The sequence below is a fragment of the Vipera berus genome, assembly GCF_964194415.1.
Source record: "Vipera berus genome assembly, chromosome: 10".
NCBI classification, from domain to species: domain Eukaryota; kingdom Metazoa; phylum Chordata; class Lepidosauria; order Squamata; family Viperidae; genus Vipera; species Vipera berus.
This window is the reverse complement of record NC_138213.1, coordinates 17,363,894-17,384,066: the sequence shown is the minus strand read 5'-3', so window position 1 is coordinate 17,384,066 and position 20,173 is coordinate 17,363,894. Positions and strand designations below refer to the sequence as shown.

Below are 20,173 nucleotides of genomic sequence, written 5' to 3'. Positions count from 1 at the left end.
TCAGGCCAATTCTTAATGTACTGTTTTAACAATAGTAGTTTCTATTTATATTCAAAGTCTAAACTACAATTAGATTAACTAGAGTTTGTCAGGTTCAGATGAAACAGGTGGAGTTAATTAAAAAAAACATACAGCTCTTCTGTAAGTTTGGACCTTGATAATAGTGAGAGTATAGTGTATAAACTTTAGGCTCTGTCATAATATGCCATACTTTATTATGCTAAATTAAGTGTAGACAGCATGCAACTAATTCATTCAGGACAAATATTACTGTACAGACCATGTAAACCTGTAGAAGGTAGCCTTATTGCTATATAAGACAGACCTTATGAGGAGGCCAATCTGCAATGGGAAAAAATACCATTAAACTGAACAAGTCCCATGCATTTTACTGAATAACAATTCAGCAAAAGTTAGTTTAATTATGATTTGTGAAAGATAAAAAACTTCCATAAGGTATATGCTGTCAGGATGTTCAAGAGTTTCACTTACAAGTATCTATGTCAGCCTTCAACATAAAGTATACAATTATCCTCTTTGCTTTTTTAAAAGCACACCTGAAGATCTCAATGGATACAAAAAATCCATGTAACTAAATATTACATATCATGTTACTATATAATAAAATAGGTCACAATTAAAAAGCAGAAACTAAAATCAAGCAATGAATTTCATGCAGTTCTTTCAAAGAATCAACATTATGTCCAATTACATGACTGAACAATGTACTTTTTAGCATCCAATAATCCCGAGCCTTGAGAAATCTCTTTTCCTGTAACCAAGTTTGAATTTATCTCTTTGAAAGCCCCCTTTTCAGTCTTTCCTCCTTAGCAATAGTTAATGATGAAGGGTTTTCCTCCTATAAAGTTATCAGCATTTTTGATAGCATATGAACTTTTTACTTAGTTTAGACTTCTACAATTTTTACTCTATTGTAATTGAATCTAGACAGAGATTCACATTTTTTTAAAACTGTTAAAAAGTGTCAATTAAGCACATGCTTTTCTAAACCACCTCAAGTGCCTAGAGTAAAGTATGAGTAAACAGATAAACACCATGCCTTGCTTAAATAAATGAATGACACAGAAGAAAAAAAATGCAAATAGCCAGTGTTTTTCTAGTTTATATGAACTGGAAGGAAAATTGAAGGATATTTTTCTGTTTTATATGTAACAACTACCAGTATTATAAAACAACTCTTAAGAAGAGGTAACACGTTGATTAACTTTGTACTGTGTAGTATGCAGTTTAAATTATAAATTTGGAGTTAATTAATTCACATTCTATATTATTTCAAATGTTTAGTTACGTAATCTTATGTAATTACCTCACATTTTGCAGCAAGCAAAAGATGAAAGGCATAGAGAGAGAGAAAGAACAATGCTAACAGTTCAGAGCTAGCATAAGAAATGGGCTAGATTCCTAAAAAATCTGCAGTTTATCCTGAGTCACCAAGCAGTTCAAATTGAAGACACAAGTACCTCAAATAAAAATATAAATGCATAAACTTACTATCTCAGATCGTCCATCCCGGCATGCATTCTGAAACCTGGCCTGTCTTTCTTCATGCGGTCTATCCCTGAAGCCAGTATATTTAATCTGCAACGAGCAGGAACTAAATCAAAATCTGAATCATGGCTGTTTTACAGTACCAACAAAGAGATAAGGGCGAGCCTGCAGAGATGATGGTTAGAATGCGAATATGTATGTGTGTGAATATCAGTACAGTATGCCACCACCCATTCCCAACTTTAAATTACCCCCCCCCCTTTTTTTTACAGATTTCCCAACTTTTTATTTTACCACTTTCGTATTCAAGTGCTGTAGCAAACTGGAAAAGGCAAAGAGTCGGGAGGAAAAATATCAACGTGGTTGCCTAAGAAGCAAAGAAATACATGAAAAGAGGCCTGCCCTTCTAAAGTTACAGAATTTTGCAGTCAGTGGATGGGATTATGGCCATAAAAAACAAAATCCCAGCCATCTTCGTAGGAAGATCATAAAGCATAAACATAATTGACAGCAGAACATCAGACATAAATGAAGAGATATACTAAACTTTTTTCCAGTTAATCAGTCTATTTACAATAAATATCCTTCGCAGTAACCTAACAGATGATAGATTACTGATTTCATATTTTATATATAAGATTAGTGCAAATGCACATCCACATAAAACTTATATTTCAATAATATGCAGCTTGAACTGCATGTGGTGTCTCAGGCAAAGGAAATATTCCATGTGTCTACCATTCAAATGGGGAAAGGCCTGTCTCCGGTAGCAGAAATGAAGAGCATAACTGTTTTAATGGTGTTGGTAGGATGTGAGGTAATAAATGCCAGAGATGAGTAGGATGCCAAGAACAGAAAATGAAAAAAAGAGAAACAGGAGCTGCATGAGTGCATAAAATCAGGAATATACTAGAGAAAAATGTGTCCATATGGACGCTGGGGCACATTCACAACATGACACCTTAAGACAGTGATGGCAAACCTTTTAGAGACTGAGTGCCCAAACCGCAACCCAAAACACACTTATTTATTGCAAAGTGCCAGGGCCGCATCAGCATTGTGCTGCCCTCAGGGGGAGCAGGGAGGCACCTCTGAGTGCCGCCTCTAGCATGCAAGAACTGGGGGCACAAAAATGGCTAGTGAGTATCACGCAGACACTCGCCCCGCCCCATTTGCAGCATGTGTGTGCTCACGTCCCCGTGCACGCATGCACGCATGTAAAATGCTTCCCCCTCCCTTTTCTTCCAGTCCGCCAATCGACAATGGTTGGTGACCTCTGCTCCACCACTTCTACTCGAGCTGGCTAGTCAGCGACTTCACCTCCTTTGTGCTGGGTGGGGCTCCTGCTCTGAGTGGCAGTGGCAGCCTGATGGACCTGCTGCTGGTGACGGTGGCGCGCGTGCCAACAGAGAGGGCTCTGAGTGCCACCTCTGGCACGCGTGCCATAGGTTCGCCACCACTGCCTTAAGAAATATTGTAGGAAAGTTCCCACGATATATTTTTGTTGTTATAAATGTTAAAATAGTAAGTATCCAGCTCTCGTGCTAGAAAGTGAATTTTTACTAATTCTAGTTAATTTAAATTTAACAACTTCAGCATTTGATATATTTTAAACTGTCAATTTTCACATTTAACATATAGGAATAAAAATGTCTGAAATATGTGGTGCTTACTAGTGCTGATTACCCCCACTATATACATAGGATCATCTTCATCTGAGCTTTATCTGGAATAAATGTTAGCTGTTTGGACCATATTCAAGCAGGAAACATACTAACACTACAGAGCTTTATCTTACTTAATATACACCAAAGTTATATAAAAAAGTGGTTAGATTTATACGAGGACACAACCACTGGATCCCTTTTTATCTTTCTTCAGGAATCATTCTTAACCATTCCTTGAATGATACAAAAGGATTCCAAAAGCATAATTTGCTGTGCTAAGATCAGAAATGGAATCAAAACACGGGCACTTAACTCTTAATCCTTGCATTCAACCATAGCTCTAGTACATATAATATCAAGACAATTAAGGTGGATTTTACGCCATTCTTCCATTGTGCGCTGTTATAATCATATTCATTGAAATTACAATTGTACACCTATTTAGAATAGAGTAAAACTCAATGAAAACAGCAGAGCTTGCTTTCAAATTAACATTTGTAGAAGTGTACTGTTACCATCTTATAAAATAGTTGTCTCATCAATTATACTGAGTCATAACCAACCTGACTGTAAAGCAGATCTTTTTTTCAACATCCATGAAAAGTAATCAGTACAGAAGACAAAGGTAACCATTCCTCAACTTTCCAACTAATCAACAGCAATGCAATTTTTTTTTAATGGAATGGGGGAGGGGGAGAAGTAATTTTTTTTCTTTCTGAACCGGGCCAGATCAGTTGTATGTACAAAACAGGAACAGGAAGAAGCTTCACATCCCTAAATTCAGTAAGGATCCCCTTTATTTTTGTTTTTTACCCTTGAGGCTCATGCTATCACGTCTGCAACTTTAAGAATTCTCCTGCATGGGGGCAGGGAGGAGAGTGGGGTTACTTCCAAGTAAAAATACTTGGAAACGGGGCTGAAATCTTATACATGATGGGTTTTATTTCAGTTTATAATTTAAACCTTCCCTAACTTCAGAACCTGGGTAGGGCACCAAACACTATCTATCATTTGCAGGCTGCACAGGATTGGCTAGACTGATTGGGGATGATGGGAGCTGAAGCAGTACACATCTGGAGGGCATCAATTCCCTGGAGTACAAATGAATGAGACGGGCTGTAGCTTCTGAGAGATGATGGGGGCTGCACAGATACAGAATGGCAACCTGTTCATTCAAAAGCACCCAAAGCTTCCTCAACTGAAGAAAAAAGTAGGATAAAAATACTTCTTTAAAAAAAACGAGGTAGATACTTGCACACAGCTTTTGCCCCTGCAAAAATGCAAAGGAAGACCAAAAGTTCCCTGCCCTTAGCTCATTTCCAGAAGGGTAGCCATTATTAGCTCTTTTTCAGCAAAAAAAGCACATTTCTGCACTTCCCAGATCAACCCCTTTATTATCTGGTGGAGCGGACTTCGATCCTAAAGTTCCTAAACTGATAACCCTTACAGGATGAGGGCTGAAGCTCAGTTCCATCTTTACCCTGCAGATGAGAACACAGCTTCAGTTGGACAGCTGCCTGCCTGGGGAAGGAAGGCTTATTTCCAAATCAAGGCTTGGGGAAAAAGAGGGTTTTTTTCCAGTCTCTGGGACTCATGTATTCAGATGTGGGTGTCTCCAAAGGCATGACATTCCCCTGCCACTCTCTGCATATGGCTCATCCGCCAAATGTGGTAGCTTTGCAAATCGGGAAGGCGCCGGATTAGGGAAAGACTAAGGCAAGGCAGGTTATCTAGCAGCAGAGCTTGTTGGCAGCTGTGGATGATGGGAGTTCAATCCCAACCCAACCCAACAGCTTGAGGCTGGCTGGCAGGGTTACAGGGCTAAAAGCTGAAGACTGGTTTGGGATGAAAGGGGAGGATGGGAAGAGGACTGGTGTTTGGATCACAAAATGAAGACAGGCTGGGAATGATGGGAGCGGAAGTCCAACATAGCTGGAGAGGGCCAAGAGCCTTGGTGGAGCAGTGGGCTAATGCCTCCTTAAGTAACACCAGCTGCCTGCAATTAGTGCAGGTTGGCGTCCCACCAGGCTCATGGTTGACTCAGCCTTCCATCCTTCCGAGGTAGGTAAAATGAGGACCCAGATTGTTGGGGGCAATTAAGCTGACTTTGTAATAATGCCGCTGGGGGGGGCGGGGCGAAAGCCCTAATAAGCAGGCATATACATAGAATGAAGGCTATTGCTAAGCACATTGATTTGTGCTTCTTAGATTGTAAGCCGCCCTGAGTCTTCGGAGAAGGGCGGGATATAAATGGGATTAAAAAAAAACTTGGGAAGAGGGGGGAGAAGACAAGAGGAAGACTGGCTGGGGATGATGGTGATCAAGATCTTATTTGTCTGCAAATCCCCCACTGGGGGAAGATGAGATGGCTTTAGATTGTAAGACGCCCTAAGTCTTCGGAGAAGGGCGGGATATAAATGGGATTTAAAAAAAAAAAGAAGATAACTGGCTGAGGATAATGGAAGTCCAGAGCGCACCAGTTTGGGGAGAGAAAGGAGAAGCTGGGGGCCAGGAGAAGCACCGGAAATCTGGCTGGACACGATGAGTGCATGAAAAACCAAAAACCTGGAAAGGGGGGGGGAAAGGGGGTAGTTGGTGTGTCAAAGAAAAACTGGCTAGGAAAGACAGAAGTCAAAACCGAATCGGGGAAGTGGGATCCCAGGGCAAAGAAGGAAGGCTGGCTGGGGACGATGGGAATCCAAACCAAATCCATTGGTAGCTCTCTGCAAATCGGGAAGGATGGGATTCCAAGCCAGCAATTGCAGCCAAGATGGGTGGAACGAATGCCAGATGGAACGTGAGCTGGGGATGATGGGATTCCAAATCCAGCAAAGTGGGGTCTGGGACTACAGAGGGAAGGCTGGCGTGGGATGATGGGATTCCAAGCCAGCCACCGAAGCAGAGATGAGTGGAATGAATGGGCCAACAAAGGGAATGCTGGTGGGGGATGATGGGATTCCAAACTTAGGGACAGGGGGAAGTGGAGTCCGGGGCTAGAGAAAGCTACCTGTGGATGATGGGAACGAAAACCCAACGACTAGGGGAGAGATGGAACGAAGGATCACTGAAGGCTAGCTGGGGATGATGGGAATCCCGAACCCAGAAGCTGGAGGCAAGTAGGATCCGGCACACAGGAGGGGGAAGGCTGGCTGGGGATGATGGGGATTCCGAACTCAACGACCGAGATAGAAGTACCACCGAAGGAAAGCTGGCTGGGGATGATGGGGCTCCCAAACCCCGAAACCGGAGGAAAGAGGGAACCCGGCACGCAGAGAGAAGGCTGGCTGGGGATGATGGGGATTCCGAACCCGGCACCTGAGGCCAGCGGGGCTCCCGCGGACCCGGAGGGAAGCCTGGCTGGGGATGATGGGCGCGGGGAAGGCAGCGCCGCCGCCCCACTTCCGCCCCGCCGCCTCACCTCGCACTCCCGGCTCAGCTTCCTGAAGAACTCCTCGTTCTCGAACTTGCTCCGCTGGTCCGGGACGACGCGCGGCATGGTGCGCGGAAGGCGCCGCGGCCAGCCAGCCAGCCGGCCGGCCGGCGACCAACAAAACGCGTCCCGCCGCCGGCTACCCTGCGCGCCCGGGACAAGCCGGCTGGCGGCCAGACAGGTAGCCGGAGAGCGCGGGAGAAGGAGGAGCCCGCTCGGCCGGCCAACGGTCGCCGCTGCTGCCGCCGCCGCCGCCGCTGAGGCGTCTCGGAGCCTCTGAGGGGAGCCGAGGGGGCGGAGGCGCCGCGCGCCAGAGGAGCGAGCGAACCAGCCAGCGCTCCCCGCTGCGCCTGCGCGGCCCCGCCCACCCGCCTTGCTCCCCCCACCCCACGCCTCCCATTAAGGAAGGGGAAGAAAAGGTAGAGGACGCGGCCGAGGGAGCCGCGCCGAAGGGCTGCCCGCGGGGAGGGGCGGCGCGCATGCGCGGAGGTGGAGGGGCGAGGCGGAGAGGCGCGCGCTCAGGGCGGGATGCGCATCTCGCCGTGGTCTCCTTTCTCGGTGGGGGGAGGGAGGGAGGGAGGGGGGCCCGACAGCTTTCGGGGGTCCCGCGGGTTTAGAAGGGACCTTTCCAAGCGGGGGAGGGGAGTGGGGAGCCCACTTTTCTTCCGAGTTGCCCGGACTTTCGGTCGGGATCTTCGCACCGAGCGAGTCAACCGGATGGGAGGAGAGGCGGCCGCTTGTGTAGGTTGTGCAACGTGCTAAAAACTTTGGCTGAGTTGGTTTGGGTTCGTTCGAGGACGCGTTGTGGAAATCGAGGAGGGGTGTGTGTGTGTGTGGGGGGGGTGTTTTGAAGTTACCGGGCAAAGGTAGCGTCGCTCGGACCAGGAGTTAAACGTGCTTAAGCAGATCAGTGAAAGTGTCTTGGGAATGCATTCACACGTGCTATGCGTGACTAGCGTGCACCTCGCCTTTGGGAGCGCAGCTGTAATTGCATTGGCCCTTTCTCGGTCTCAAAAAGGGCCTGGCTGCGGAGGATGGGGGTGGGTGGGTGTGGGGAACTCCACAAGGTCGTTGGAGAAAGGTGGTCGCTTGGCACCGACCTCGTCTTGTTCAAATTAATTTTCTTAAAAGTTGTAAAAAAAAATGGACGATTATTCCCACGGACGTCCTCCCTCCGATATTCCCCCTTCCGCAAGATGGGGCTGACGTCAAAGCCCCTCCGGAGTTTGGGACTCCGATTCCCATCGCCCGCACCACGGAACAACAGCTCGCGCACGGGGGTAGCTTTTTACAGGTAGTCCTCGACTTACGACCGCAACGGAGCCCAACGTTTCTACTGTTAAGTGAGACAAGTGTTAAGTGAGTTTTGCCCCATTTTACGACCTTTCTTGCTACGGTGGTTAAGTGAATCACTGCAGTTGATAAAAGTTAGTAACATGTTTGTTAAGTGAATCTGGCTTCCCCACTGACTTTGCTTATCGGGTCACCAAAGGGGATCATGTGACCCCGGGGGAGGGGGGAAACTGGGACCGACCGTCTTAAATATGAGTCATTTGCCAAGCGTCTGAATTTGGGTCGCATGGCTGCAGGGTTGCTGCACTGGTCATAAAGTCTGGAAAAACAGGTCCAAGTCGACTTTTTTTCCAATCCCGTCGTAACTTTGAACGGTCACTAAATGAACTGTTGTAAGTCGAGGACTGCTTGTAATGGCGAGGGGGGCGGGAGGCAAACGGACTCCTGCTTTCTGGAATCCCAAGTCCCGGGGTGGGGCTCCTTGCTTGCAAAGAGGCAGCCCCTCCACCGGGCCCTCCTCCTCGTGAGTAAGCGGACGCCCGTCGGGCAGAGGCATCGAAGCGCGAGCCGGCCCTTTGCTGCTTTGCTTCGCCGTCGAAAGCCAGATAAGTCGCCGTAAATCCAGAACGAGGGAAATCTACGACCGGCGGGAATCCGATCCGGAATTTTGACGCGCCTTTTGCAACCTCGCGGAGACCGGATCCTCCCAGTGAACGAGAGACCCCCCCTCCTCCTCCCCGGGGAATGAATGCCCTTTTGCTGCGTGACGTGCTTAGGATCGGGCTGCTCGGCGTGGCCCCTTCATATCTTCCCCCTTCGGATCGGTGGGGGCTGGTTTGCGAAAAAGGGGCGAGCCTGCGGGGAGGGGACGGAAAAGCTATCGGATCCACGCTGGGGCGGCTCTGCTGGCGGGGGAGCAATCCTAAATCCGTGGGGGTGGAAACGGAGACAAGAGGATCGAGTTTGCAGACGGCCGCGGAGGTCGGGTGGGTCCCGGGCTGGCCCGCCCGTTGCAAAAGTAGGGGAAAAAAAGCAGAAAGCGGAGAGTGGGATCGTCGGAAGCCCTCCGAGCCCCGCTCTTGCGCCCTACCCCGCGCGCAACCCTGCACGTCCTGCTTGCTCCCTTTCTGCCTCTTTGCACGCGCGCACACACTCACTCGCTCGCCTCGTCTGATGGATTTCCTGTTTCCTGCTTTTGCAGCGAGCGAGCAATTCGCGTTCTGCTTCTGCTGGCTTCTTAGGCCAGCGTTTTCCAACCTTAGGAACTTGAAGATGCGTGGACTTCAACTCCCAGAATTCTGGGAGTTGAAGTCCACGCATCTTCAAGTTCCTAAGGTTGGGAAACGCTGTCTTAGGCGGCTCGACTGTGCTTCCTAGGGGTTGCCTCGGGTGCCCTGGTTGTGGGAAAACAGCAGCGTGCAAAGCCGGGCAGGAGCAAAGAGGCAGGCACCTGGGCTTCTCTGAAGTGGAAATGTGCAGGATCCTTTTGGGGCACATTCAACAGGGCCTGCTGGAGAAGACTCCTGCGAGTCCCTTGGGCTGCAAGGCGATCAAACCGGTCAGTCCTAGAGGAGATCAACCCTGACTGCTCTTTAGAAGGCCAGATCCTGAAGCTGAAACTCAAATACTTTGGCCACCTAAGGAGAAGGAAGGACTCACTGGAGAAGAGCCTAATGCTGGGAAAGGTTGAGGGCAAGAGAAGAAGGGGACGACAGAGAATGAGGTGGCTGGATGGAGTCACTGAAGCAGAAGGCGTGAGCTTAAAGGGACTCCAGAAGATGGTAGAGGACAGGAAGGCCTGGAGGAACGTTGTCCATAGGGTCGCGATGGGTCGGACATGACTTCGCAGCTAACAACAACAGGGCCTGCGGCTTCAGCCACAAGATTTGGGGGTATCCTTAAATGCAGAGGGTACAAATAGTCCTCTACTTATGACTACAAGGTTCAGAATTTCTGTCGCTAAACAAGACAGTCCTTAAGTGAGTTGCACCTGATTTTATGACCTTTTGGCCATGGCTGTTAAGTGAATCACCTGGTGGTTGCTTAAGCCACAGGATTTGGGACTGTCGTTGAACGTGGAGGGTACAGATAGTCCTCTACTTATGACCACAAGAAGTTCAGAATTTCTGTCGCTAAGCAAGACAGTCCTTAAGTGAGTTGCACCTGATTTTATGACATTTTGGCCATGGCTGTTAAGTGAATCACCTGGTGGTTGCTTAAGCCACAGGATTTGGGACTGTCGTTGAACGTGGAGGGTACAGATAGTCCTCTACTTACGACCACAACAGGTTCAGAATTTCTGTGGCTAAGCAAGGCAGTCCTTAAGTGAGTTGCACCTGATTTTATGACCGTTTGGCCACAGTGGTTAAGTGAGTCACCTGATCGTTAAGCAAAACCAACTTCCTCCCTTGACTTTGCTGGAAGCCAGCTGGGAAGATCGCCAGTGGTGATCATGTGACCCCAGCAGGGTTCAACCGTCATAAATATACACCAGTTGCCGAGCATTCGAGTTTTGATCACATGATTCGGGACACCGCGGGCCTCATAAATGTGAGGGCTTGCTGTAAGTCCCCTCCCTTTTTTAGTGCCGTTGCAACTTTGGTCACTAAACAAATGATTATAAGTTGTGTATTTGCAGGAAACCAAGGTCAGTTCGTCAGACGCTGCAAAGTAGGGGTGTATGTGTCCCACATAGCGAAAGACGAACAAGCCGATCTCGTCTCGGCCGCCTTGTGAGTTGTGCGAGCCCAGTCTCTGAACTTTACTTGAGGGTTCAGAGTGTCATTCGATCTCCCTCAAGTTGGGCGATTTGATCAAACTGCAGTTCGGCTCTGCCTGGGTAATTGTCTTGTGTGAACAAAGCCTCCACTGTCTATTGTGTTTGCCTCAACAGACCACAGTTATCCCTCTGGAAATTGGCAAACGTGGCTGTGTTTGTACGACATGCTTGATTGCTGAATTAACCCATTGTCTGGGTACACACAAGCCCCTGAACACTTAAAAGGTAAAGGTAAAGGTTTCCCCGCACATGCGTGCTAGTCGCTTTTCCGAGGACGTGTCCATGGTCATGTGGCCGGCATGACTGGACGCCAAAGGTGCAGGGAACGCTGTTACCTTCCCACCGTGGTGGTCCCTATTTTTCTACTTGAATTTTAACGTGCTTTTGAACTGCTAGCTTGGCAGAAGCTGGGACGAGTAACTGGCACTCGGGATTCGACCCGCCAAACTGCCGACCTTCTGATCGACAAGCTCTGTGTCCTAACCCACTGAGCCACCGCGTCCCTGAACACTTAAGCCAACAAAATGCCTGGAGTTCACTGGTTAAGCTAACTAAGATTAATGTGCAAAAGCTGCAGGGTTCTTAGACCTGGTTTGCCCCTTTGAGGATGGCGGGGATTCTAAATTTTCCGCAGAAAAGGGAGTCAGTTCATGATTTCACTCTTTTATCAACCCAGATGGGTTGACAGGAGAATGTGGGCATTTTACCTTTCATTTTTAGAATAGAACAGAATAGAATAGAGTTGGAAGGGACCTTGGAGGTCTTCTAGTCCAGCCCCCTGCTGAAGCAGGGGAACCTGTGCCGTCTCAGACAAGTGACTGTCCAGAACAGACATGTCAAACACAAGGCCCGGGGGCCGCATCCGGCCCGCAAAGTGGGTTCATGCGGCCCGCAAAGCCATCCTGGAAACAGTGAGGGAACGGCCCCCACTGCCTTGGCCCTGGCCCAGAGACCCTCCTCCTGCCAGAGACCCTCAGATCTGTCCCACTCCTGCCCAGGCCCCCATAGGCACCCTTGATGAGAACGATGTAGAGCTGGCCACGCCCACCCAGTAGGCCATACGCACTCTAGCCACGCCCACCCAGTAGGCCACACGCACTAGCCACGCCCACCCAGTAGGCCACGCCCACCCTGGCCATGCCCACCCGGCCCCCTGAGGGCAACCGCAATGCTGATGCGGCCCTCAATGAAATTTGAATTTGACACCCCTGGTCCAGAAGTTCTGGAGGCTTTGCAAGAAGTGAGAAAATGTAAATAAATCTTAAAACTTCTTGATTCTCCAAGAATGGCTATCCTGAATATCCCAACTCACACAGCTCAATTACACTTGTGTAGGAAATCACATCCAGAAAAACAAAAAAAAACATACTTTCTCTATTCTAGCGTGAGCTTTCCTAGGCAAGAATCTGCTTGTTTAGTTGAGAAGATCAGAGAAAAATGATGGACAATTAGGAGAATATTGGTATTTACTCTTCAAATGTTCTTTTGAAGGCTTTGCAGGAAGTGAGTCAATGTTAAATTGTAGCCTCACAAAATCTCAACAATTACCGATCAAACTCATTCACTGAGTTAACTAAGCTGATTTTACCCATCTGGAAGAAAATGGAAAATATAATAGGAAACCTAATTAGGACGGTTAAATATGCTAAAGATGAATCTGAGAAGAGTTGTAATTGTTGTAATTATCTAAAGATGGATATGCACTTGAAGACTGCAGTTTTTTAGTGTCTATGAAGATTCTCAGTCATCCAGGTCATAGCTGTATCAAAAGTTATTTTTGAAAAAAGGCAACCAGACAGACTTTTTTTTTTAGGAAGAAGAATTAAAAATTGCAGTGAAAAAGGATCGGGGGAAACATACATTTCTATCCTGTCTGTCTGGAAAAGTCAGGCCTGTTTTTTAGAGTTAAATTTGAAATGGAGATCTAATGCATCTTGACTTCAGAATGCTAGTACCCCCACTGCTTTCTGATTCATCTTTTTTTAAACTGTCTGCTCCGATTGTAAATGTTCCTGACTGTGTTTGAGTGGAGGTTATTCTACACTAAACACAACCAGATTTTGTCCAAAGGAAGAAACAGCAGCCATCACTTTAAAGCGAACAGAGAGATAAATTGATCCTGCGTTCTCCTTCCTCCTCCATCTCAGCATCCCTCCCTTTTATGTAAGGTGACAGCACTTTCCTGTAGAAAAATGAACAATAAAATTCTCACACTTTCCTAGCCTTCGGCATATGCAGTTAAAAGATTCAGTAGGAGCAGTAGGGAAAGATCTTCTGCCAAAGAGTCACCACCAAAGGCTAATTCATTTTTTAAAAATAAAATAAAAAAGGTGTACATTTTTCATTTGTAACAAGTATACATGCCAAAGTCCTTTGCAGAAAAGATGATCTTATGCTACACAGCACTGGTAATTGAGCAAGTAGCCTAAAATGCAGCCATTTCCTGTATTCTTACCGTTCAACTATGTAGCCCAATCATTCTGCCACTGGACTATTTTTAATTTTTGTACTCCTATTTATAATATCGGCTTCAGAGTCAGAATTGGGGAAAGTTTCCAAAGCAAAACAAAAACGACTCCCCCCCCCCAAAAAAAAAGATTTTTAAATTAAAGTTCAAAAAGTTTAAACCTTTTCTTTAAAGTTAAAAAGTTTTAAATGGAAGTTTAAAAAGTTTAAACATTTTTATAGTTTCAAACTGATCATATCCCTGATCCTCTGGTAAAACACTTCCAAATAGCCAGGAAATACAACAAAAGACGTGGATGGGTTCAACTCCAGGGAAAACATCTTTTACTTGTCATCCATAGAGATTTTGAAACAGTTAAAATAAAATGGGAGGGATGAATCAGGGTCTCTGGGATTATAATGAAGGGAAAACAAACCAAGATAAGAAGGGACCATGTTGGCTTTCTTCACCCAACACATCTGTGTCCTGGCTAAATGCAAACTGACTTATCCAATTAACTCCAAGAATCCCAATAATAGAACAGAATCAGCAAAGGAGAATGTCTGTAGCTCAGGGTTGAACTGAGGGGTCCTTGGTGCTTGCTTGTTTTCTTGCAGATGTTTCATTACCAAACTATGAAACAACATCTGTGCTAGAAGGGAGTGGGTTTTGCGAGGAGGAGGAGGAGGGCTGTGGGATCCTTGGTGCTCTCTCAGCTCGCTTGTTTTCTTGCAGACGTTTCATGACCCAACCAGGGAACATCATCAAACTCAACATGTTGAGTGGCACCACTTTGCCTGGATTGTTGCACTGATGATGTTACCTAGTTTGGGTCATGAAACGTCTGCAAGGAAACAACCGAGCTCAGAGACCAACATGTACCTCACAGTCCTCCTCCTCCTCCTCTTCCTCCTCCTAAAACTGATGGTGTTACCTAGTTTGGTTAGGCTTCCCAACTGGGGGTGCAAGACAATATTTCCGGGGGTGCAAAAACTTGGCTTTTCAAAATTATAGCGTATATGCATAATTCATTGCTGTTATTTCAAACTTTTTAAAGGGGTGTGAGAATATCAGAAGCATTCCAAGGGTGCGGGGTATAGAAAAGGTTGGGAGCCGCTGGGCTAGAATAGTTGTAGCTCAGGATTGAACTGTGATGTCTTTTGTGTTCTCCGAATTTGATTGCTTTCATGCAGACATTTCATTACCCAACTACCGTAGGTAGCATCACCAGTACACTGATTATGTTACGTAGTTGGCCCTGAAACATCTACCTGAAAATAACCAAGCTCAGAGAGCACCAAGGAGTCTTAAGAAGTTAGGTTAACTTCCTAATAGCTCCAACTGATGGACTGGTCAATCTGCCAAAGTTGGACAAGATCTAAGGAGCTCCTGGGTGCATCCAAGCGTTCAGGAACTTTATCTCAGTGGGCATCTAGGTTTCTACCTGGCACCTTTGTGGAATGTGAAAAAGGAGGAAGAAACGAGTGTCAGCGGCCCAAGTCTGTGGTGGTGCTGAGCTTAGTCTCCTCATCACCGATCTTGGTGATCATTTGGCTGAAGGAGAGCCTGGCAAGGATTCACTCGTCCATCCTTCTCCCTCTGCAGGCTAGGTGCCACCAGATGGTAGGTCTGAAATGAGAGCTTCATCTGTGGCCAGAGACGCAGGGCGTTGTCCTGACTAAAAAAGTTCCTCCATCTTCAATTAAAAAATGTTAGACCATGCCAGGCAAGTGGCTGTCCAGTCTCTTCTTGAGGACCTCCAGCGATGAAGCATTCACAACTTCTGGAAGGGCTTGGCTTGCCTTCAGAAGTTGTGGGTGCTTCATCACCGGAAATTTTTCGGGAAGAGACAAGACAGCCACTTGTCTAGAATGTATAGGGTGGGGCTAGGCAACCTTGGCTCTTTTGTGACTCATGGACTTCAGCTCCCAGAATTCCTGAGCCAGCCATGCTGAGGGGAAAGGGAGAGGTTTCCATGCTTAGCCATGCTGGTTCAGGAATTCTGGGAGTTGAAGTCCACGAGTCACAAAAGAGCCAAGGTTGCCTACCCCTGGTATAGGGTCTCCTGCTTGAGCAGGGGGTTGGACTAGAAGACCTCCAAGGTCCCTTCCACTCTATTCTGATTGATTGATCTCCCATCTCCTAGCTGGGAGAAATTTGGGGGTGGGGGTAAAACTCTGGGTGTTGGTTTCCGCCTGTTGGTTCTCCGAGGGAATATCTCCTTTCGTCATCCTTGCATCTTTGTCGGACACACATGGAACTGGCTTTTGTGAAGTCCGAGTCTCCAATCGGTGGCTCCTGCCTTAGAACCACGGGGGTGGGGGGTGGGGTGAAAGCATTTGGCAACCTGCTTTTCAGCCTCCACTTCCATTGTAGTCAAGATATCGCATCCCATTTAGTGGAAGCAATTAGGTTATTTTAAACAACGAATACAGACACGTTGAACTTTGATCTATAGAAGAATGGGTGTTTAAAGTTTCGAATCTTGCAGAAATGTCTAAGATTTCTGCTTATTTGAAAGATCATTCAGTTTGGAGGAGATGGATAAATTATATTCAGAACAAATATGGGACTAAAAAGTTCCATTTAGCTTATGAGTAGATTTTAGTGGGATATTGTTATTGGTACTTTGTAGTTATGTTAAAGGGGAGTTAAAGCACATTATGAATTTGGTTAATTGTATATTATGCATAATTTTTATTTAGAATATGATTATTGTAACTGTAATCCTGTATTTAGCTCTGGGAAGTGGGGGGGGGGAAATGGGCGGGTTTGGGGTGGGGGGGATTTGGGGATATATTGTAAAATTTTGTTTTTGTAAAACTCTTTAATAATAATAAAAAGATATCGCATCCCATTTAGTGGAAGCAATTAGGTTATTTTAAACAACGAATACAGACACGTTGAACTTTGATCTGTGAAGAGCATTTACCGGAGACCTGCCAAGTCATCCATCATCCTGGCAATGCAGCCAGGTCTTTATTGCCAGTAATCCTTCATCAGCCTCTCTTGATTCCAGCCGCTTTACAGCATCTATTAAAACATAACATCGTTCCTCCATCAGGTCTGCCGTCTTGATGCCAGTACAGCTTACCACCACACCCGAGCCCAAACTTTACGTGGCTGAGAGAAAAATTTGTTCAGTGTGTTCTCTTCTCCCCCCCCCCGCTCCCGTTTATGACTTTACTTGCTGTGGTTCTTAAGTGGATCGGTGCAGTTAGTGACACGGTTGCTAAGCGAATCTGGCTTCCCCCATTGACTTTGCTTGTCAGAAGGTCGCAAAAGGGGATCACATGAACCCAGGACCCTGCGACCGTCATAAATGTGAGTCAGTTGCCAAGCGTCTGAATTTTGATCATGTGACCAAGGGGAATGCTGCAACAGTCTTAAATGTGACAGAAGACAAAAAATCGTCTGTCACTTTTCTCAGTTCAAATGGTCACTAAATGGGACCTAAATCTGTTATCAAAAATACCAAGTTCCTACATGGTAGTTCCTTCTTTGCAACGCTTACCTCTTCTGACCTGTTTAGCTCACCTCTGAATGCTGTCAGCTTGCAAGCCAGCATCACTGGGTTTCTCGTAATGCTCGCCATTTCTAAACCCTTTGTATAGCCGGCAGGAAGGAAGTTGCTACTTCCTCTCTCATTTCCGTTTTCTTCGTTGTTGCCGGAGTTAAAAAGTAAACAAGAACAAAATATTCCGGATTGGGATTGCGACAAACCGTCCCATCTCCACTTGTTTCTGCTCTAGTTTCAGGGTAGATGGGAAGCTCGGAGGATGATAGAATATTTCTGGATTGATCGGTTGATTAGTCTTGTGTCATCAAGGTGTTGTTGAACTTAGGAGAATTTGTCCCCCCAGCCCAGAAGAATTTCAATTGAGAATTCATGGTTGCTGTACAGGTATTCCTGGGCTTACAACCATTCATTTAGCGACCGTTCAAAAGTTACAACAGCATTGAAAAGGGGGACTTACAGCTCACCCTCGCGCTTAGGACAGTTGCAGCATCCCCCAAGGTCATGTGATCAAAATTTGGGCACTTGGAAAGCGGCACGTATTTACAATGGTTGCAGCCTTCCAGCGTCACATCATCCCCATTTGAAACTTTCCCAGCCAGCTTCCAACAAGCCGCCTCAATGGAGGAAGTCGGATTCACTTAACAAGGACATGATTCACATAACAACTGCAGGATTTGTTTCAACTGTGGTGAAAAAATAGCTTTAAAATCAGATGCCACCCGCTAAACAATCACCTTGCTTAGAAATGGAAATTCTGTGTCGTTTTGTAACTCAGTCCATTCACCTTGCTGCTTGCTGGTCGTTATCTTTCCCTCCATCCTTCCCAGCGTTACAGATGTCTCCACGGTGCTGGGTCTTGCCTTGATAGACTTGTGTGGCAATGGTTCCCAACCTTCACGGCTCGGCAGCCAGGCTGGGGACGGGGAGAGGGGAATGGGATCATGTGCGTGGCATGCACGCAGCTCAGCGCTGCGAGCACATGCACCAACCCGCTGTCTAGATTCCGACTGACGAACCCAACTGAGCAAAGCACTGTCGAGACGATCCAATCTCTTAATGCAAAACTTTATTGAGTACATCATTTCGGCACAGATGAGAGTAAAACCAGCTCTGGTTATTTCCCGCACAAACCACTATAATTGAAGTACAGATTTCTCCCTCCCTCCCCCCTATTAGTGCAGGTCACATTGTTCATTCAAGTGTCAAAATATTGTTATGAGAAAGTGTCTCTGGGGGTTGGCAAACACCTCCTGAAATGTCCTTGGTTCACACGGGCTGACTTCTTGATGTCTGGAGCCTCCATCCCATCTCCCCCTCTCCTTCCCATTAGTGCGCTGGCAAGCTGAGAAGCAATAATGGTGGCAACATCGTACGCCAGCTTTGAGCTCGTGCAGCCCTGTTCAAAATAGGCCATGGACTTGTAGTGGGCTGCGGACTGGGAGTTGGGGACCCCTCTTGTAGAGTGTTTACATTCTTTCAATTCAGTATCAACTCTTAGCAAGTACATGAATAGATTTTGCACGATAGCAGCATTCTAATATTTGAACGGCTGCCACAAAGAAGGGGTCAACCTATTCTCCAAAGCACTTGAAGGCAGGACAAGAAACAATGGATGGAAACTAATCAAGGAGAGAAGCAACCTGGAATTAAGGAGAAACTTCCTAACAGTGAGCACAATTAACTAATGGAGCGGCTTGTCATCAGATGATGGGAGGTTTTTAAGAAGAGACTGGACAACCGTTTTCTTTAGAATGGTATAAGGTCTTCTGCTTGGACAAGGGATTGGACTAGAAGGCCTTCCAGCTCTGGTGCTCTTTAAAACTCTCAACGGCAGTCTGTCCATAATGTGGTCTTTCAGGTCTTCCAAAAAATAAGCCCTTCACCGCTGTAACTGAGTCCGTTGACATTGCTGCTGCTCGTCCTCTTTTTTTCCCCCTCTTTCCCTCCACTTTTGGTAGTGTTACAGCCTTTTTTTTCCAAAGAGGCCGACCAATCAGTCAATCAGAATAAAGCTGGAAGGGACCTGAGAGGTCTTCTAGTCCAACCCCCTGCTCAAGCCGGAGACCAGCTCTTCACAGAACACGTACAAAGTAGAATAAATTTCAGCCTGATCGTTTGTGCCTGGAATGAGAACGTTGATGGGGTGGATTCCCCCCACCCCCAATGATTCATTGGTTTGCTTTCTCGCCTCTCTGGAATCCTCAGACCTCCAGCATCAAAGTTTAAAGCCGTCAGTGCTGTTCCTATCTTTCTTCAGAGAGCAGATATATTTTTTTTTTGATATTTTTTTTTAGCAGCTCTCCATCTCAGTCTCGGAAAAAAAGTCCTTCAGACACACACACACACACACACACACACACACACAAACACACACACGGTCATCAGTTTCGATGGACCGGGTTGCCTGTGGATAGCTAATTTCATCTTCCTTGCAGAGATCTCTCTTCCCCTGCTGGAGCCCTATTGGCTGGCTTAACCCAATTAAGTTTAACCTTGGAGCCAAAGGTGCTTTCCCCCCCCCCCCACACCAGGCAAATGGACTTTCTTGTTTTTCTTTGAAGGCGTTTCACTCCTCAAGAGCGGAAGAGGCTTCTTGGATGAGGAGCGAAACATCTTGAGAGGAAAGCAAGAAAGTCCAGTTGCCTCCGGGGAAAAAACACCTTTGGGATAACTATGACCTTGGGTGACTGAGCATCTCCCATAGACCTCTAACCTGGAAGTAAAATTGGGTTGGGAGGATTCTGTTGTTCCAGGAAGCACTCTCTCTCTGCAGTTGTGTAAACCAAGAAACCATCGCATGACGGCGTAAGGTGGCGTTCGGCTTAAGCAGAGCGTGCTAGCTGAGTACAGGCTTTGTTATTTGTTAACTCTGGTCTAGAATTAAGCCTGTTGTGTGAACGCATATGTATGTACAAGGGCCGGACGTAAAGGGGGTGGGAGTCATCTTGTGGGAATTACCACTAGGTGGCAGTGTTCTATGGTTTCCCTATTTCAGTTTTGGAATTTCCTGATTTTTTTTGTTTTGTTCTATTTTCAACGTAAGGCAAATCAGCATTGTGCAAGGCTGCTCCTACCATTATTAGGCAGAGTAAAAAAATAATCCTTCTTGTAACTGATTTTGATCTTTGGGATCTTTGCTATTTCATCTTCTGTTAGTCGTCTCCCCCCCCGCCCCCAAGTTGGGCAAAAGCATTTATAGAAATCTTTTCAAAAGTTTTGGAACTATACCCCTTCCCTGAGGAGTGGGTGACTGCCTGATTTCAGGCATCCAACCAAATCAGTGTCTTGAGAGGACGTGCCATAGGCATTGGTTAGCGCCTATGAGCCTCTGACTGTGGCCCATAATACAGATAGTCCTCAATTTGCCACCACAATAAAGCCCAAAATTTCAGGTTAAGTGAACTTGTTAAGTGAGTTTTCCCCATTTTACGACCTTTCCTGACAACGTCGTTAAGTGAATCACTGTAACAAGTTAGTTACACAGTTGTAAAGTGAAACCGGCTTCCCCGTTGGCTTTGCTTGTCAGAAG

The 20,173-nt window shown here is 46.5% G+C and overlaps 1 protein-coding gene across 4 annotated transcripts in view; it reads right to left on the bottom strand.

Annotated features, from left to right (window-relative positions):
* The window catches only part of CBFB (core-binding factor subunit beta), a 45,011-nt gene extending 38,101 nt beyond the window's left edge, over positions 1-6,910 (bottom strand). For all 4 annotated transcript variants that reach the window (XM_081336202.1, XM_081336200.1, XM_081336203.1 and 1 more), the window contains exons 1-2: positions 6,595-6,910; positions 1,513-1,599 (exon numbers count right to left, since the gene is read on the bottom strand). In XM_081336202.1, coding sequence (XP_081192328.1) covers positions 1,513-1,599; positions 6,595-6,672 — 165 coding nt within the window. In that variant the 5' untranslated portion in view covers positions 6,673-6,910. The remainder of the gene's footprint in view (positions 1-1,512; positions 1,600-6,594) is intronic.
* Between the last annotated feature and the right edge of the window lie 13,263 nt (positions 6,911-20,173).